The 16,186-nt window shown below is 55.4% G+C and overlaps 8 protein-coding genes across 8 annotated transcripts in view; 3 read left to right on the plus strand and 5 right to left on the minus strand.

The window, feature by feature from the left end:
- VDBG_04788 (pre-mRNA-splicing factor ATP-dependent RNA helicase PRP43) overlaps positions 1 to 1,983 on the plus strand; it is a gene marked incomplete at both ends in the record, with an annotated part of 2,480 nt that extends 497 nt beyond the window's left edge. The window contains one exon of the mRNA XM_003005136.1: positions 40 to 1,983. Within this exon, the coding sequence (XP_003005182.1) occupies positions 40 to 1,983 (1,944 nt within the window). The remainder of the gene's footprint in view (positions 1 to 39) is intronic.
- Positions 1,984 to 2,147: 164 nt separating this feature from the next.
- Positions 2,148 to 2,674, minus strand: VDBG_04789 (acetate non-utilizing protein; the record flags this gene model as incomplete). Its single annotated transcript, XM_003005137.1, has 3 exons — positions 2,148 to 2,230; positions 2,289 to 2,388; positions 2,459 to 2,674. The coding sequence occupies 3 exons, from the start codon at positions 2,672 to 2,674 to the stop codon at positions 2,148 to 2,150; spliced, it is 399 nt and encodes a 132-aa protein (XP_003005183.1).
- Positions 2,675 to 3,516: 842 nt separating this feature from the next.
- On the plus strand, positions 3,517 to 4,435 carry VDBG_04790 (proteasome component PRE2; the record flags this gene model as incomplete). The annotated part of the gene is made up of 2 exons (XM_003005138.1): positions 3,517 to 3,657; positions 3,716 to 4,435. The coding sequence occupies 2 exons, from the start codon at positions 3,517 to 3,519 to the stop codon at positions 4,433 to 4,435; spliced, it is 861 nt and encodes a 286-aa protein (XP_003005184.1).
- A 591-nt stretch (positions 4,436 to 5,026) lies between these two features.
- VDBG_04791 (glycoprotease pgp1) lies at positions 5,027 to 5,653 on the minus strand (the record flags this gene model as incomplete). The annotated part of the gene is made up of 1 exon (XM_003005139.1): positions 5,027 to 5,653. The coding sequence occupies one exon, from the start codon at positions 5,651 to 5,653 to the stop codon at positions 5,027 to 5,029; it is 627 nt and encodes a 208-aa protein (XP_003005185.1).
- Positions 5,654 to 6,869: 1,216 nt separating this feature from the next.
- VDBG_04792 (dextranase) lies at positions 6,870 to 8,675 on the minus strand (the record flags this gene model as incomplete). The annotated part of the gene is made up of 1 exon (XM_003005140.1): positions 6,870 to 8,675. The coding sequence occupies one exon, from the start codon at positions 8,673 to 8,675 to the stop codon at positions 6,870 to 6,872; it is 1,806 nt and encodes a 601-aa protein (XP_003005186.1).
- A 370-nt stretch (positions 8,676 to 9,045) lies between these two features.
- On the minus strand, positions 9,046 to 10,988 carry VDBG_04793 (conserved hypothetical protein; the record flags this gene model as incomplete). The annotated part of the gene is made up of 3 exons (XM_003005141.1): positions 9,046 to 9,375; positions 9,439 to 9,874; positions 9,952 to 10,988. 3 exons carry the CDS (start codon positions 10,986 to 10,988, stop codon positions 9,079 to 9,081), a joined length of 1,770 nt encoding a protein of 589 aa, XP_003005187.1.
- A 1,042-nt stretch (positions 10,989 to 12,030) lies between these two features.
- Positions 12,031 to 13,923, plus strand: VDBG_04794 (general alpha-glucoside permease; the record flags this gene model as incomplete). Its single annotated transcript, XM_003005142.1, has 6 exons — positions 12,031 to 12,210; positions 12,261 to 12,395; positions 12,454 to 12,702; positions 12,750 to 12,863; positions 12,921 to 13,162; positions 13,221 to 13,923. 6 exons carry the CDS (start codon positions 12,031 to 12,033, stop codon positions 13,921 to 13,923), a joined length of 1,623 nt encoding a protein of 540 aa, XP_003005188.1.
- Positions 13,924 to 14,288: 365 nt separating this feature from the next.
- Positions 14,289 to 15,857, minus strand: VDBG_04795 (isoeugenol monooxygenase; the record flags this gene model as incomplete). Its single annotated transcript, XM_003005143.1, has 1 exon — positions 14,289 to 15,857. One exon carries the CDS (start codon positions 15,855 to 15,857, stop codon positions 14,289 to 14,291), a length of 1,569 nt encoding a protein of 522 aa, XP_003005189.1.
- Positions 15,858 to 16,186: the final 329 nt, after the last annotated feature.

Below are 16,186 nucleotides of genomic sequence, written 5' to 3' on the forward strand. Positions count from 1 at the left end.
GTGCTCGTTGGTGAGACGGGCTCCGGAAAGTCGACGCAGGTGCCGCAGTTCCTGACCGCCGAGTCCTGGTGCCGCCGCAAGACGGTCAAGGTCGGCCATGACGGTCGCGAGGCTGCCGTCGGCGGTGTCGTCGCCATCACACAGCCGCGGCGTGTCGCTGCCACGACGCTGGCTCATCGTGTTGCCAGGGAGGCTGGCACGCCGCTGCGGCCTGGGGCGGAGGGCATGGTCGGTTACTCGGTGCGGTTCGATCACAACGTACCCAAGGGGACCAAGATCAAGTTCGTGACGGAGGGCATGTTGCTGCAGGAGCTGCTGCATGATCCTCACCTTCGCCAGTACAGCGCCATTGTTGTCGATGAAATCCACGAGAGGAGCGTGGATGTCGATCTGCTGTCAGGATTCCTGAAACAGATCCTCTCAGGAGACGTGTCGGGCCGTGGCGGCATCCCGTTGAAGGTTGTCATCATGAGTGCTACGGCTGACGTTGAGAGGATACAACGCTTTTTCTCAGAGGCAGCACCTGTCCTCGAGGGCGAGGAGGCGCCGGTGCCTTCGGCCAGCAAGGCAATTTCTGTTGGCGAGATGCGCATCCCTGGACGACAGTTTCCGGTACAGACCATTCATCTGCCTAGGGCGATCCCAGACATTCAGGATTCTCTTCTCAAGTCCATCTTCAGGATACACACGGAAGAACCTCTTCCTGGTGACATTCTGGCCTTCCTCACAGGCCAGGAAGAGATTGAGGCGGCACAGGGCCTCATCGAGGAGTATGCCGCTACTCTCGCTTCGAATTTACCCAAGATTCGCGTGTTCCCTCTCTTCGGCCAATTGTCAATCGAAGCGCAGCACGAAGCATTCAAGCCCATCAAGGGCGGGTTTACGCGAAAGGTTGTCCTTGCGACCAACATTGCCGAGACGTCCGTCACCGTTCCCGGTGTCAGGTATGTCGTGGACTGCGGCAAAGCCAAGGTCAAACAGTACCGCAGCCGCCTCGGCATGGAGTCTCTACTCGCGAAGCCAATATCAAAGTCATCCGCCATCCAACGAACCGGTCGTGCCGGCCGTGAAGGCCCCGGAAAATGCTACCGTCTATATCCTGAGGATGCCTTCAACTCGCTCGAGGATACGGACCTCCCTGAAATCCTTCGCATTGATGTTCTCGGCGCCGTTCTCACGATGAAGGCCCGTGGCATCGACGACGTTTTGTCCTTTCCCCTCATGGATGCTCCCGCCATTGACTCAATCGAAAAGGCCCTCATCCACCTCCACGGCCTCGGCGCCCTCGCAGACGACGGATCCATCACCTCCGCTGGCCGCAAGATGGCGGCGTTCCCCGTCTCGGCCCCTCTTGGCACCGTCCTCCTGGCGGCCGCCAAGCCGCAATTCGACTGCCTCCTCGACGTCATTGACGTCATCGCCGCCCTCACCTCGGGCGACGACATTTTCATGCAGCTCCAGTCGGAGAACGAGCGCGACGAGGCCGAAGAGCTGCGCAAAGAGCTCTACCGCCGCGAGGGCGACATACTGACGTACCTGACAACGATGCAGCTCTACGCGGCCGAGAACGCCGACCGCACCCTCTGGTGCAAGAAGCGCCGCGTCAACCTGCGCAACATGAAGACGGCCATGAACATCCGCCGGCAGCTGCGAGCCCTCTGCCTCAAGGAGAACCTCTTGGCCGAGGCGCCGCCGCCGGACCCGCAGCCCTTTGTGCCGCTGGCGCCCGAGCGGGCCGAGTCCCTCCTCAAGTGCTTCCTGCGCGGCTTCGTGTCCAAGACGGCCGTGTTGGCGCCGGATGCGAGCTACGTCACGTCGCAGGGCAAGCACGTTGTCGCCATCCACCCAGCGAGCGTGCTGCACGGGCAGAAGAGGGAGGCCATCATGTTCCTGGAGCATGTGTACACGCAGAAGAATTACGCGAAGAAGGTCAGCGTCATACAGGCGAACTGGATCATCGAGGCGCTGCAGGGCGAGGCTTGACATGCTGGTGTCATTTTCTGCGCGTGCGAGACGGCTGAGCGTTATGGGAAAAGTCTATGGAACAGCGCCGTGATGTACAAAAAGATTTGGTATACAGAGTGAGACTTGGTACATGCTTTGTCGCTTGGTGATGGTGATTTCACGGTGAGGATGCGGGACGAATGTCACGCCTCCGAATCGCCGCCACCTTCTTGGTGTCGCTTCTTGATGGCCATCATGAGCTCATACAGCTGGCCGACCTGGTCGTCTGTCGCGGGTTAGCATCACATAGGTGGGATGGCATGTGGTTTGCAACCCGAACGCACCACTCAGCTTCTCGAATTTGCCCGGCGCAATCTTCTCTCCGACCCAGGATTCGCCCTCAATCTGTTGCGCGTACAGCTGCCACTCTGAGAGGAACCCAATCTGCTTACGGTCAGGAACGCTCGTGCAACCTCGGCTGTGATGAGAGGGCCTTTCGGCGGGCGATACGCACCAGGTGGGCGGGATTTTCGACCTCTCGGTGCGCCCTGAACTCAGACTTGATGTACTCGTCTCCGAGGAGGCGCATCTCGGCGGGCAGAAACTTGCGATGGGCGCGGAGCAGGCGACGATACAGAGGAATAGGCGGCAGGAGTGGCATGGGGGCGTGACGGCCGAGGGTGCGGCTGGGGTTGGTAGCCTCGGCCAGGCGACGGACTGAGGGGCGCATCTTTCTTGATGTAGAAGCGCGCTCGGAGTTGATGTGATGTGGGCACTCTGCCGATGAAAGTTGTCGAGTTATCGATGAGATGGTGACGACTGGCGGAGGTGATGGTTCATGATGTCGAGTTCTTCGAGTGTGGATACAGCCAGCTGGTGCCAGCTGGGATACACAATTCACTTTGTCTCAAAGTGCTACGACAAGTATTGATCTGAATAGCAGCCTCCATAAGGACTACGTGACCATCTTACGTTGACCAGAATGCCGGCGGGGAACGATGGCTTTGGCCTTTCAGGAAGGCAAGGAAGATAAAAGTATCTCATTGACGAAAGAGCATCTGAGAAGTCAACCACGTATGGTGGCCTGTCCAGGTGCACGCAAAACTTCTATTGAAGAGTCAAACACTGAGGTGGAATGAAAGATAGAAGCCATTTACACGATTCTTTTACTGTCGTGGAACACAAGCAGTTATCAGTATAAGCACGTTCATGTGGACACTCGTACGTGGTGACATATACCATGTAGATGTACGTAGTCATGGGGAGTGAGCCCCTCGGTACGTACCGAAGCGAGTACCTGCATAGGCGGCCATACCGAATCAAGGCAACAAGGCATCAGTCAGCTTGCTGCAGCTTCCCATCCGTGACGCGAGCCAAAGCTGCCTGAGCTCGGATCCATCGATACGGCCAACGTCGACTACCACCACATCAACCCAATCTATTCATCACGGCCTCCTCCCCCATCGTCAAACCTCACCTCTCACCGACGCCACCCTCGGGATCACTCCCCTCTACAGAGATTCCTATTCAGGACAATACCGAATCATACACACACACACACACGTCCTCACGATGGACGCCCTGGTCTCTAGATACAGCCGTCCGGCATTCCAGGAGGAGAACACCTTCCGGGATGAGGAGGAGCAAGATCTCGAGCTCATGGGCGCCGCTCCCCCGCTGTCCCTGAAGTTCGCCATGCCCCCAGTAGCACACGTATGCTCTTTCTCGCTGCCACCTCGATCCTGCTCTTAGACTGACAACCAAACTCTAGCCCTCCTCCTGGCTCCGCGCCGCAACAGACGACCGCTCGAACCCCGACTGCCCCATCAAGATCGCCCACGGAACCACAACACTGGCCTTCCGCTTCCAGGGCGGCATCATCGTCGCCACCGACTCCCGCGCCACGGCCGGCAACTGGATCGCCTCGCAGACGGTGAAGAAGGTCATTGAGATCAACTCTGTCCTCCTCGGCACCATGGCCGGTGGCGCCGCCGACTGCCAGTACTGGCTCGCCTGGCTCGGCATGCAGTGCCGCCTCCACGAGCTCCGCCACAAGCGCCGCATCTCCGTCGCCGCCGCCTCCAAGATCCTCGCCAACCTCGTCTACAGCTACAAGGGCATGGGCCTCAGCATGGGCACCATGTGCGCCGGTGTCACCAAGGAGGAGGGCCCCGCGCTCTACTACGTCGACTCGGACGGCACGCGTCTCGCCGGCAACCTCTTCTGCGTCGGCTCCGGTCAGACGTTCGCCTACGGTGTCCTCGACGCTGAGTACAAGTACGAACTCTCCGATGAGGAGGCCCTCGAGCTCGGCCGCCGCAGCATCCTCGCCGCCACCCACAGGGACGCCTACTCTGGTGGCTTCATCAACCTGTACCACGTCAAGGAGGCCGGCTGGGTCAAGCACGGCTTCAGCGACACGAACCCCATCTTCTGGAAGACAAAGCTCGAGAAGGGCGAGTTCTCCAACGTGACGGCGGATCTGGAGTAAATGGGACGGGGCGTGCTTATGGACATGGTTATGAGAGGGGCGGGAGTTGGGCAAAGGCGCCCACTGTAACTTGTAAACTAGGATCAATCAAGTTGTGTTGCGCTCCATCGGTCGACCTGGATGAATACCGTGCGTTGCTCATGCCTTACTGGTACATTGCTATACGACAAGGTGTACATCGCGTTGCGTGTCTGCCTGAACAATTCCTTCCTTCCTTGATGGCGGCCAGGCAGCCACTGAAAACTGCGGTACTTAGGCCTGACTTGTGGTTCTCCTGCCAACAGCCACTATACCGTGACGCATGGTGTAGTGGTTACAATCCTAAGAAATACCCGTTAGGACAGGCCCTCAGGGAAGTCCGAATCAGGGTGCGCAGGCAAGGAAGGCGCGTGGAGGGGCTCGGGGTTCAACGCCGGTACACGGTCAAGGAGCAATCCTTTTTGCTTTTTGCAAGTGCTGCCAACCTGGGCCAGTATTTGTTTTGCTCGGTATGCGATTCATCTCTATTCCAATCAAGGTCCAAACTCCTATAATGGGTTTAACGTTTGGTGAGCAATACATGTGGTACACTATTATACAAGTCTTGATACATCATGAACTCCGCTTTACCCACCCTTTCGCACCCAAGATGCCCCCATCATCGCCCGTCGGATCAAGAGGCCACTTTTTGATCGAGTGTACCGACAGCTCGCTCTCATAACCAGCCTCAAACATCTCCATACCGGTCCAAGCAATCATAGCTGCATTGTCCGTACACAGCTCAACAGGCGGCGCCGTGATCTCGATGCCGTCGTAGCCCCGCACGTCAAGGAACGCCCGGAGCACATGCATCAGATATCGATTGCTTGCCACACCGCCAGCGACAACCAGCGTCCGCACGTCTTTGAGCCCCATCTCCTCGTTGCCAAGCGCCAACACGACGCGGCTGGCCAGGTGCTCAAACAGAATCCGCATCGTGTCGCGGCCCAGGTCCCGCCGCTCAGCCTCACTCATGGCGGGCCGCGCCTCGGCGATCCGTTGCACCTGGGACCCAAAGCCGGAAAAGTCGTAGCGCATACGCCGCGTCGTCGCGAACGGGGGCTTCAGGTGCCAGCCGTGCGGGGAGCGGTATGTCGCGATCTCGTCGGCGCGGATGCGGGGCGGGGTGTAGGCGTAGTCTACGGCGCGGCCGTCGGCGGCGGGCGGGAAGACGAAGCGTTCAAAGAGGCGGCCGTACATGACGTCGTCTGTTGAGGCTGTCAGGGACGCGGGGAGGACTTGGCGGGCGGCCTTGTCGATTGCGTTGCCGATGGCGACCGAGTCGGCCTCGGCGAGGATACGGTGGTCGTTGAGCGCGCGGGAGTGGACGAGGATCGTGTGCCCGCCTGACACAAGGAGGGAGAGAAAGGGAAAGGCGGGCTCGGGCCCGGTGCTCTTTGGCTCGGCAGGTCCAGATGCGCCGTTTCCTGCCACGGTTTTCGCCCCGCGCGAGGGCAGTGACGAGACGGGGCGTCAGGGCATGGGCTTGCATGTGGTTGACGGCCACGAGGGGGACCTGCCAGGCGGCGGCGATTCCCTTTGCTGTGTGGAGGCCCGCTGACAGGTTGGCGAGCATGCCTGGTCCTCGTGTCACGGAGACAAAGTCGGGCTTTTGCTTCTGCCGCCCGCGGACCGTGATTGTATTCGGCGACGTGCTCTTTGCGTCGGGGAGGAACGGCAAGCTCTCGTTGACGAGTTCCGCGAGGGTGGCGCCATGGCCGGCGAGCGCTATGACAGGAACGACACCGCCAAAGGCGCGGTTGTCAGAGGTACGCTTCTGGTTGTAGTGGAGGGTCGCAGCTCCGTCGGGGTCCTTGGACAGAAGGGCTACGCAGGTGTCGTCGCAGGAGGTTTCAATGGCGAGGGTGAGGAGATGACGGTGGTGGGAGGTGCGTGCCAGCCGTTGTGTGCGGAAGAGCGCTTGGCTGCGCGGTTGACAGGCATTGAGCCATGGTCTTGGAGCGCGGCAGAGGGCTCGCATCAAGATGGATTTCAAAGTGAAGGTTCCGATGCCAGCTGGGCCGCGGGAACCCATACCTCGTGCCAAACTCTTGGTTCGACCTCTTATCTTATCGCTCCATGACTGACCGAGGCTTCACCGAGCCCCTGAATTAAGAACTATCACCACATCCCCATCAGGTTTACTACAGTTTCACTCAACCCTTTGATCTGGCTATCCGTCTTGGAGAACAAAGCTACAATCACCAAGCCGCAGGAAAATACATGGCTCAGATCCCCAGGTCGTGACTGTTTCTACCTCTTTCCACGTGCACTCGACGAACCAATTGAGGTTTTTAGAAACTCCGACCGGCCCAAACAACTCGCGGCTCCTGTGAACCACAGTTTAAGCAGATAATTCTTCTTTTTCTCTTTGCTATCTGCACGAGTTTTCCGATTCCTATCATTCCGAAACGTCTCACTCAATGCTCCAATCACCCTCAAAGCCTGGGTGCACGCTTACTTGCCCCAGCAGGTGCTCGCCCCAATTCGTACCATCCACCCTCTGGCCTCCAATGGTCCAGTTCCGAATGACGATCCCAAGTGTCAGATTTCCCTGGCCAGGCGTGTAGTTATTCATGTTCTCCCCGGCATCCATTCCCACCACGCTGTGCCCAAGTCTGACTGTCTCGTCGTCATGCATCTTTTCGAAGTGGACATTCTCAATGAGCAAGTCAAAGTTTTGAAGCGGCGCCATCGTCATGAGAGCCGCGCAGATACCCTCGCACACAAGATCACTGATATGCAGCGACATCTTGCGCGACGGATCAACCAGCTTTGGATCGGCGTAGAACGGTGACGCGCCCAGGATAGCCGACGGCACATATGCGTTCGGTTGGATCCAGCGGTTGTGGATCAGGCGGACATGCTTGACGGACACGCCGCTTACATCACGTGGTTTCCACCCCATCTGGATGATGGCGTTGTTGCGCGCCTTCCAGATGGTCAGGCCCTCGAGCTGTGCCCCTGAATGGTACAGCTTGATAGCGTCGTCGTTGACGTGCCAGAAGACGTCGCGCACCGTGCCCTTGTACATTTGCGTCCCATCCGTCTGGAAATAGAAGGCCCCGACCTGCTTGTAGTCCTGGATGTGGCTCTGCACCTTGTTGTCCTCCTCGTGCGGTGTGTGGTTCATGGGGTGGAGATCCATCGTGTTGAAGGGCGGCGCATTCAGGGTTGGTCCGATGCAATGCCACGTCTGGTTGTCCATGACTGACTGGTGCCAGAACATGCGTAGGCTGTAGCGGTCGTCTTTGACCGCAGTGTAGTCCTCGATCGTGTTGGCCATGTAGGCATAGTTTTCGCCTGACACTACGGCGTGGCCGACGGTGTAGAAGTCAGAGTGCTGGGTTGTGTATTCGAAAGCACCTTTGATGTAGGTTCCCGGCTCGAAGTAGATGTAGTGTGTACTTGGGGAGAGTCTGACATGGTCCTTCCCGAGAAGGCCGTCTTTCTCGACCCAATAGACCCCGGCCTCAAAGTACAGAGTGGGCTTCGATCCCAATGCTTCCCGGGTCAGACTTCCCGGTTTCATCACTTGGGTTCCTGTTGACGTTTTTGAGGGAATAAGATCATCCGGAATCATGGGACTCGCGAAGATGAGGAGAGCGTTCTTGGGTTCTTCGCTGACTATGACGCCGCCCTCCGCCACGTAGTCTGTGCCATTTGAGCGAAAAGTGTAAAGATCATCCTGGAACTCGACAGAAAATCTGGCGCCTGACTTTTGGTACGGGACCCGAATAACGACTGTGTCTGGCTGGGGGCTCCTAACTTTGAAACCAAGGTCGACCGGCCGTATGACGATGTTTGAAGCCGGACCAAGTGCTGATCCATCGGAAGAGATGATGCGAACATCGACATCTCTGCGATACTGAAATTGAGTCCAGGCCATGCTGATCCCGGCGTCTATCTCAACAGTGACGCCATCGCCGTCTGTGAGGTTATACTCCTTGCCAGTCTGTGCGGGATCGAACATCTTCCCGTTGCCATTGCGAGGGATGGACTCGTACACAAAGGAGCGTTGAAAACGGCCGGTGCTTGCCGCCGAAACGGACACTTCATATCTGCGTGACCTTCGAACTTCATCAGGCGCCGCAGGTCTCTGGATGTCAATGGTGGATTTGTCGTGCCACCAAGTCTTTACACCAGGAACACATGCTCCAGATGCAGGGCCAGATAGCGTCGCCAGAAGAAGGAGAAGTGCGTTGAATGAAGAGAGATACATGATGGTGCTGATGATCGTGGAAGCTGCTTGCTCTATCGTGAGAATCAAACAAATCCGTGGCCATCAGCGCAGCTATTTGTGGTTGCATACTGGATGGCGATTCTCTCAAACAGGTAGAATTGCAACCACTTGGAAGCTAGCCTCTCGACGGGCAATTACCTGATTGGGAAAGACACCGCATAATACCCCAAGGATGCAACTTGCGGGGATAGCTTGGGGAACCTGGGGATCACCCGACGTTACCGAGAAGATGAGGGATCGTCGGCAGAGCGGCTTTCTGGGATTTTATGGGATGATCCAGACACAGCGCTGAAATGTTCGGTCGATCCAAATCAGCCACAGCTTGGCAACGACATTGGAGGGGAAGGATTGATGAATCGCATTGCATTGGATAGTAAGCCCCTTATGGGACGTTCTGCCAGACCACGTCTGGAACCTCTTCATTACTGTCATACCCTTCTTGGTCTACTTCGTCACACGGCTCAATAGCTCTGCCCGTCTCTCTTTGCATAAGCAACGCTGTGGCTCTCTCAGCCAATGGACCCAAGTAGCAAGACTCTTGATTTCGAAAATTGGCCAGCAGACACATGAAGCTGTGCAGAAGATTAGGGATAGAATCCATACCCCCAATCAGGTGTTCTGGTGGTTGCCTGGGCAATAGGTCACAGAGGAAACCTGCAATATCCGATATTTTTTGTTCCTGTTTGTGCATTGAGTGGTTAGTTCGTGTTCATAGTTCATCACCGTGCGATATGCGACTTACCATGCCAATGCCGTGAGACCCCAAGATCTCCAGTCTGGCAGCGCTAAAGCAATTGAGCAAGTCGCGCGCCGCAGCACGTACCAGAGTGGCCGCCCCCTGGCCATGCGACTCGTTGGAACGGATCTGAAGCTGACAAACGAGAGTTCGGAGCCAACATTGTGTGACTGCGACGTCGACCCTCTGGGTCTCGTCAATGATAGACGCCAGAGACATGGTGGAGAATTGATCCGGGTCTAATAATCTAGCCACTGAGTCGTTGGTTCCTTTGAGATAACCTTCGCTCCAGGAGCATACAAAATCAGTGTCTATGGTGTTGAACAGCCTTGCCAACTTGACAAAGCCTGACAGCGTTGGCTCATCTGCGCCATCATATATCCTGGGCAAGGCGATGGATGCTCTCAATATGGGTGTTGTTCGGTGTTGAAGGCAGTACGCCCTAGCGCACCAGTCAGCAGCATGTCAGAAGTAGCAGGTTTGGGGGCATTATCTTGCCTTTCGGTAATGAAAAGCAACCAGTAAAGGCGCCTTCTTCGTTCATTGACCTCCAAGCTCGGGTCGTTGTAAGACTCCTCTCGGTTCAGGCCCAACGCTAGAGCGAAACTTATCGCCTCTCTCAAGTGGTACCACGCCTGTTTACTCTTGTTGCAATTTCCATAATAGGAGAATATGAAAAATGACTCCATAATCGTCCATTCATCCGCATCTTCGATGTAAGACCTGTCAAGACGACCAGCGAAACATTGGCTGATGTACTTGTCCGCGAGCCGCATAGACAATACCTGTCCAGAAGTCTGAGCGACGTCGAGCCCGTCCACGCTCGGGTCTGTGAGATTCAACTGAACAATGACAGCAGCGGACATGGCGGCGAAGAACCTGCCAAGGCTCGGTGACACGAGCCCCGTTGGCAGCGCTAGTTTGCTGAGCAAGCAGCCTGGGTCCATGATGGGAAAGACCGGATACAGTCGTAGAAGAAACACCCGTGTCCAATGGGCATATTCTGAGAGGGGATATGCGGCCGGCATGTTCAGCTCCTGGGGTTGTGCCTCGAGACCAGGTTGGAGGCTTTCCAAGGAGATGGTCGGAATAGGAAATGGGCCACCCCTGGCATGTGGCATGCTTTCAGGGGATGCTGCCAATGTGCAGGCTTCGAGGCTGTTTTCAGAATGAGTGCCAGAACGATCCCGGTGTCTTAGGCTTGGCAATTCGTTTGGAGGGGAGGTGATTGCCACCTTCGAGCCGAATTCCGGAGGGTTGTGTAATCCATTTCTGGGTGATGATGAACATGCTGAAGCTGGCGACGGCTGATCCCGTAGTTGAGCCTGCTGGGACTTCTCTTTGCTGCTTTGCTGTCGATCCTTTCGAGGCGGTCGACCTTTGCGCTTTGGCATAGATGCATACGTGCAGGCTGATTTTGTGTCCTGGCAGGGACCGCACGGCTCTCGTCTGTCGCATTTCATCTTCCGGTATCTGCAGTGGTCGCATGCCCGGCCAGGGGCGGGATGGAGTTGTCTCTTGCCGTCATCTTGAGAACCGATCTTGAAGACGATCATGTCACTTGAGCAAAGCGGGTTGTCTGAACGTCGAGGAGCCGGGCATTGGGTCAATTGGTGGATGTGCGGAGTGTCGTATCAGGCCATGCGTTCAACCTCCCTTTTAAGTAAACGCCCGCAGCCAAGTCATGGCCCAGCTCGCTTCCACGGCGATTGCTAGCGTCTTCGTTTCCCCGCAGGACTGAGCTTGCCGATCTGGCCGGCCGGCGAACTTCGCCGATGCGCCGACATAACATATAGGTTCTGGGTCAAATGTAAAGGCATATAGCCATAACAAGTCAATTTTTCTGTTTCTCATAACTAAGTAGTCTGTAATCAACATAGTGGTCGAGACTGGCACTGTACTGCAGAAGGTTCAACTGAAGCACGCCGCCTCTACGGAGAAAGGTTGAGATGCTCTGCCCGGATGTCTTGCGTCGTCTGCCGCTCCTGGAAGGATCATTTGTAGGGCAATATGTTTTCTTAGATAAAAGATACACCCATCAACCCCCCTAGTAATGTAATTTAAATGCTCCTCGGCTCAAGTTCAGGAGGCTTTAGGAACCTTTGACCTTGGTGGGTGGTTTCACGCAGAATCGATGCTTAACTTGTTCACTTCTTTCCACCGGCAATCCCATCATCTCGACATTTCGTTCGTGTTTCCAGCCAGAAACGGGATCTAAAAAACCAGATGTCTTTCATAAGCCCTTGAACGAAAGACGAACTTTTGCGCGATGCAAACCGCGATGCAAACTAGGGTCAGCCACAACTCCACCTCCGGCCCATTACTCAAAATGGAAATAAGCCGCACCTACGGCCGGGGCGAAGCCCAAGGCATATCCCCGCACGAGTCTAGGGGGCGGTAAGTTTCCCCATGGGATCCAAATGCCAACGTATACTGGTGCTCTTGGATCGTCCTAAGTGCTCATCCTGATAAGTATAAAAGCACCTGTCCGCTATAAAGCACAAGTTGAAGGATGGATCGTTACCGACCAAACACCTGGAGACCAGCGACAAACCCCCAGCATCCAATTTAGCTATCAATTAGCAAACAAGCTTCTCAATGGATTCAGAGAAACAGGACCGCCCTAATGCTGAGCATAGAGCTCCCGCCCGACAAGTTGAAGATGCGGCGACCCTCGCTACGCGCCTTGAGCGGCAGATGACTGTTCGTCAGTCTCTGCGTTTCTGGCCAAAGGCTATCATGTTCTCTTTGATAGTTTCTCTTGCTATCATCATGGAGGTGTGTATATCTGAATCCCGAGAATCGTCCTCACACTCACTCGTTGGTAGGGCTATGATACCAATTTGATGTCCAACTTCTATCCCTTTCCCATGTTCCAGAAACGCTTTGGCGATCAGGTAGACAAGGATGGGAATCCTCTGATCAGCGCTGAGTGGCAAACCATCATCAACAACTCTGGCCAGGTGAGCCAATTCAGCTCCAGCATTCTACAATCATCGGCTAATATGAGATCATTCGCAGGCTGGATCTATCCTTGGCCTCTTCATCAATGGTATAATCACCGAATGGATCGGATACCGCTGGACGATGCAGGTTGCCATGGTTGCAATGATCGGTGCAATCTTCATTCCGTTTTTCTCGACTGGCCTTCCCATGTTCGTCGCGGGAGCGGTGTGCCAGTCGATTCCGTGGGGCATCTTTCAGACCCTTGCCGTCACTTACGCGGCTGACATCTGCCCTCTGGCCCTCCGCCACTACATGACCTCTTGGGTAAGATGACTGGGCGATAGACCGGTGATTTACAGTATACTAAACAGATGCAGATAAATATGTGTTGGGTCATCGGTCAGCTTATTTCCATTGGCATCTTGAATGGCCTCCTTTCGCGCTCGGACGAGTGGGCCTACAGGATCCCGTTCGCGCTGCAATGGGTAAGTTTTGAAGCCGAACACTCTGCTTTTCACGTTTGAAAAAGAAAATGCTTACAGAAACAGATCTGGCCTGTTCCAATCATGATTGGGACCTACTTTGCTCCCGAGAGCCCCTGGTGGCTCGTCAGACATGGCCGATACGAGGAGGCGAAGAACGCCGTCTCCAGCATGATCACGCCGCAGGCTGATGTTGAATTCGACCTCGACGCCCACATTGAAATGATGCGTGTTACAACCCAGTTCGAGAGAGAGAATTCTGCCGGTGCTCATTACTGGGATTGCTTCCGGGGTTCCAACCTGTAAGTGATCAGCCTAGAAACTGGTCTGGTAGTCGGCTGCTGATCATGTCTCCAACAGTCGGCGCACTGAGATTGCGTGCGTGGCTTGGCTCACGCAAGCATTCGCCGGCACGCCCTTTATGGGTTTCGGCGTTCAGTTCATGATCCAAGCTGGCTTATCTGCTCGTCACGGCTTTGCCATGAATCTCGGACAGACAGGCCTGGGTCTCCTAGGATGTATTCTGGCCATGTGGGTTCTGACGCGATTCGGGCGTCGGACAATCTACCTCGTAGGCCTGGGCTTCGCCTGCGTTGATCTGACCATCATCGGTATCCTTGGTATTCCAACCGAATCGCCATCAACGTCTTGGGCTGTCGGCGCCCTCATGGTCACCATGGTTATCTTCTACCAAATCACCATCGGTCCGGCCTGTTACACTATCGTGGCAGAGATTCCGTCCACTCAGTTACGTATTAAGACTGTGGCTTTCGCGCGAGCCTGCTACAACGCTGGAGGCTTCATCACCAACGTGATCATGCCACGCATGCTTGGTAAGAACGCCTGGAACTGGGGTGCCAAGAGTGGCTTCTTCTGGGCAGGCCTTGCGGGTCTCTTCTTCACCTGGACATGGTTCCGTCTGCCCGAAGCCAAGGGTCTGACTTACGCGGAACTGGACTTGCTGTTCGAGCATAAGACGAGGACTCGGGGTTTCTCTCAGCAAGCGGCGGACATGCTTAAGCCAGAGCTTGAGGAAGTCGGCAACAGAAAGCCTCTAAGTTAAAGAGCATTTTCTTTTTGGCACCTGGCATGTATCAATTAATGCCAACCAAAAACAAGGTACCTTGTGCATAGTTCAACTCGAATGTGGAAAGATCTATCTCTTTGCCACGTATTTGCAGGAGAACGACAAAATAATGTTTTTCGCCGTTCAGCATGAGACGCTTCGTTTGTTCTGTAAAATCATCTTAGTTGAGCATGAGAAGCAATTAACGTGGAAACAGGTGAGACAAGCAGAGTTATGGCAACCAATACTAGGCACAATTAAAACCCTTTGAGGCAATTACTCAATGATCAAATGGTCTTTACTATCGAGGATTCTGTCCACAAACTTGTCCGCCGAAAAGAGTTTCATCACCGACCGGCCCTTCAGACCAGCTGTTCCAAAGCTCCGCGTTGACTGACTTGAACCTCAGGGACATCTCGAACGAGGCTCACCCACTTTGGTAACACCGACGCAGCCACCCAGTTCCCATGGATCTGTGCCTTGACGTGCAGTGGAAGCTGAACAATGGCCACCGGTTTCTCGAACTCTTTCGTGTCCAGAACAACCAGGTCATTGCGGTTCGCACCACGACGCTCAACCATGGCAATGACCCAGCCGTCGCCCTCAGACGCATCCGAGCTCCGCGGAACAAAGACGGGCTCCTGCACGAGTGAGTCATCACCGGAATAAAACCAGCGGGTTTTGCCTGTCTTGTGGCTGTGCATGGCCAGGCCATTGAGGCCGTGAAAGATGTTTCTGCCGCCGTCTGACCTGTTGGGCACGAAGACGTTGAGGAAGATATATTCGTAGTCGGACGTCATGAAACGTTCGTCCATTCGCGGGAACTCAGAAGGCACGTCTAGAACGACGAAGGGATCCGGTATAGTAGAGCCGCTGGGCTGACTGAGGTCAATCTCCCAGCGCACAAAGTCGGCCTTGGCGTCGGGTGCTGGCATTCTCCCATCACCGGGAGGGAAAAAGGGGAACGCATTGTCGTGGACACGCGACGAGTCTACGTAGAGTTTACCGTCCTTGGACTCGAAAGCTCCACCAGTATGGATGGGCATGCAGTTCCTCCAAGAGTAAACCCTATGTTCACCCTGTTTCCAGCCGGCGGGCAACGGGGTTGTCTTGCGTCGGGGGACGACGACGAAAGTGGCTGGCAGATTATAGTCCCAGGCCCAATGCTGCTTGCCCGCCTTCATTCGATCGAGGTCGGCTTCGAAGGGCCAAAGGAAGAGGATGATCCATTGAGGTGTGATGGCGCAGTCGTGGATGAAGGCGCACCACGGTGCCTCAATCCATTGTTCGTCGTGCTTCTTACCCTCCTTGTCGAGGGCATAGATGACAACATCCTTTGTTGCCAGCCCTTTGGCCTCATAGCCAAAAACAACAAGTTCGTTAGTGAATGGATCAACCTTGGGGTGAGCGGTGAAGGTTTTGGCCTTGACTTGGTCTCCGAAGGGATCGTAGGACAATGTCTCGAGTGTGTCAGGATCGAGAGCGTAAGGCAGAGCGACTTCTTTGAGAGCGAGCAATTTTTCAGCCCAGAAGACAAGATTCGTGTTTGCAGTCGAGTCAACAGCGGCCCGAACGCAGGGGTGGTGCGTGAAAGGATTTCGGTAGAGACCAAATAACGCTTTGTTGGCCCTTCGTTCAAGCTTGTAGCGTTCTGTCTCGATGTACCGAATCTTCATGTCGACCCGTCCATTGCGGATTCGAAACGCTGAGACGTTGCCATCACCATCAATGGGTACATTGTCCGGGTGAGGAGGGACTAAGGGATCGCACATGACACGGTAGAACGTGCCATCAATGGTTGCAGGGATCTCTCCAAGAACGACGACGTCGCCAACTTCCCCCTCGATGCGGCATGGCAAGCTGGAGCCAGCTAAGTCAAATGCCTGAGGCCACTTGCTGGTGAGCTGGGGTTCTTCGTCGTGCCGGGTCATGGTGTTTGCATTAATCGTCCAAGGGTAGATAGGCAGATTGACAGAGGAGCACAGAGAGTGACTTGAAGCAGAAGTATGACTATATCCAATGCCTTACAAGGATGCCCTAATATACAATTTACGACCTCACCAAATTACAAGCCCTCGTCTGGAAGCCGGACAAAACCCACGAGCAGAGTCTTGACCACGGCGTAGTCTCGTGAGCTTTCCGCCTGGCTGAGCCTCTCAGGCCCTGTGGTGGATGTCAAACGCAACCCCAATGACTGGCTGACGCCTCCTTCAACGATGGTGTTGTGGGGCGGACAATTCCCGCCTCCGCTCGCTCAAGC

Source organism: Verticillium alfalfae, genomic scaffold (assembly GCF_000150825.1).
Source record: "Verticillium alfalfae VaMs.102 supercont1.5 genomic scaffold, whole genome shotgun sequence".
NCBI classification, from domain to species: Eukaryota; Fungi; Ascomycota; class Sordariomycetes; order Glomerellales; family Plectosphaerellaceae; genus Verticillium; species Verticillium alfalfae.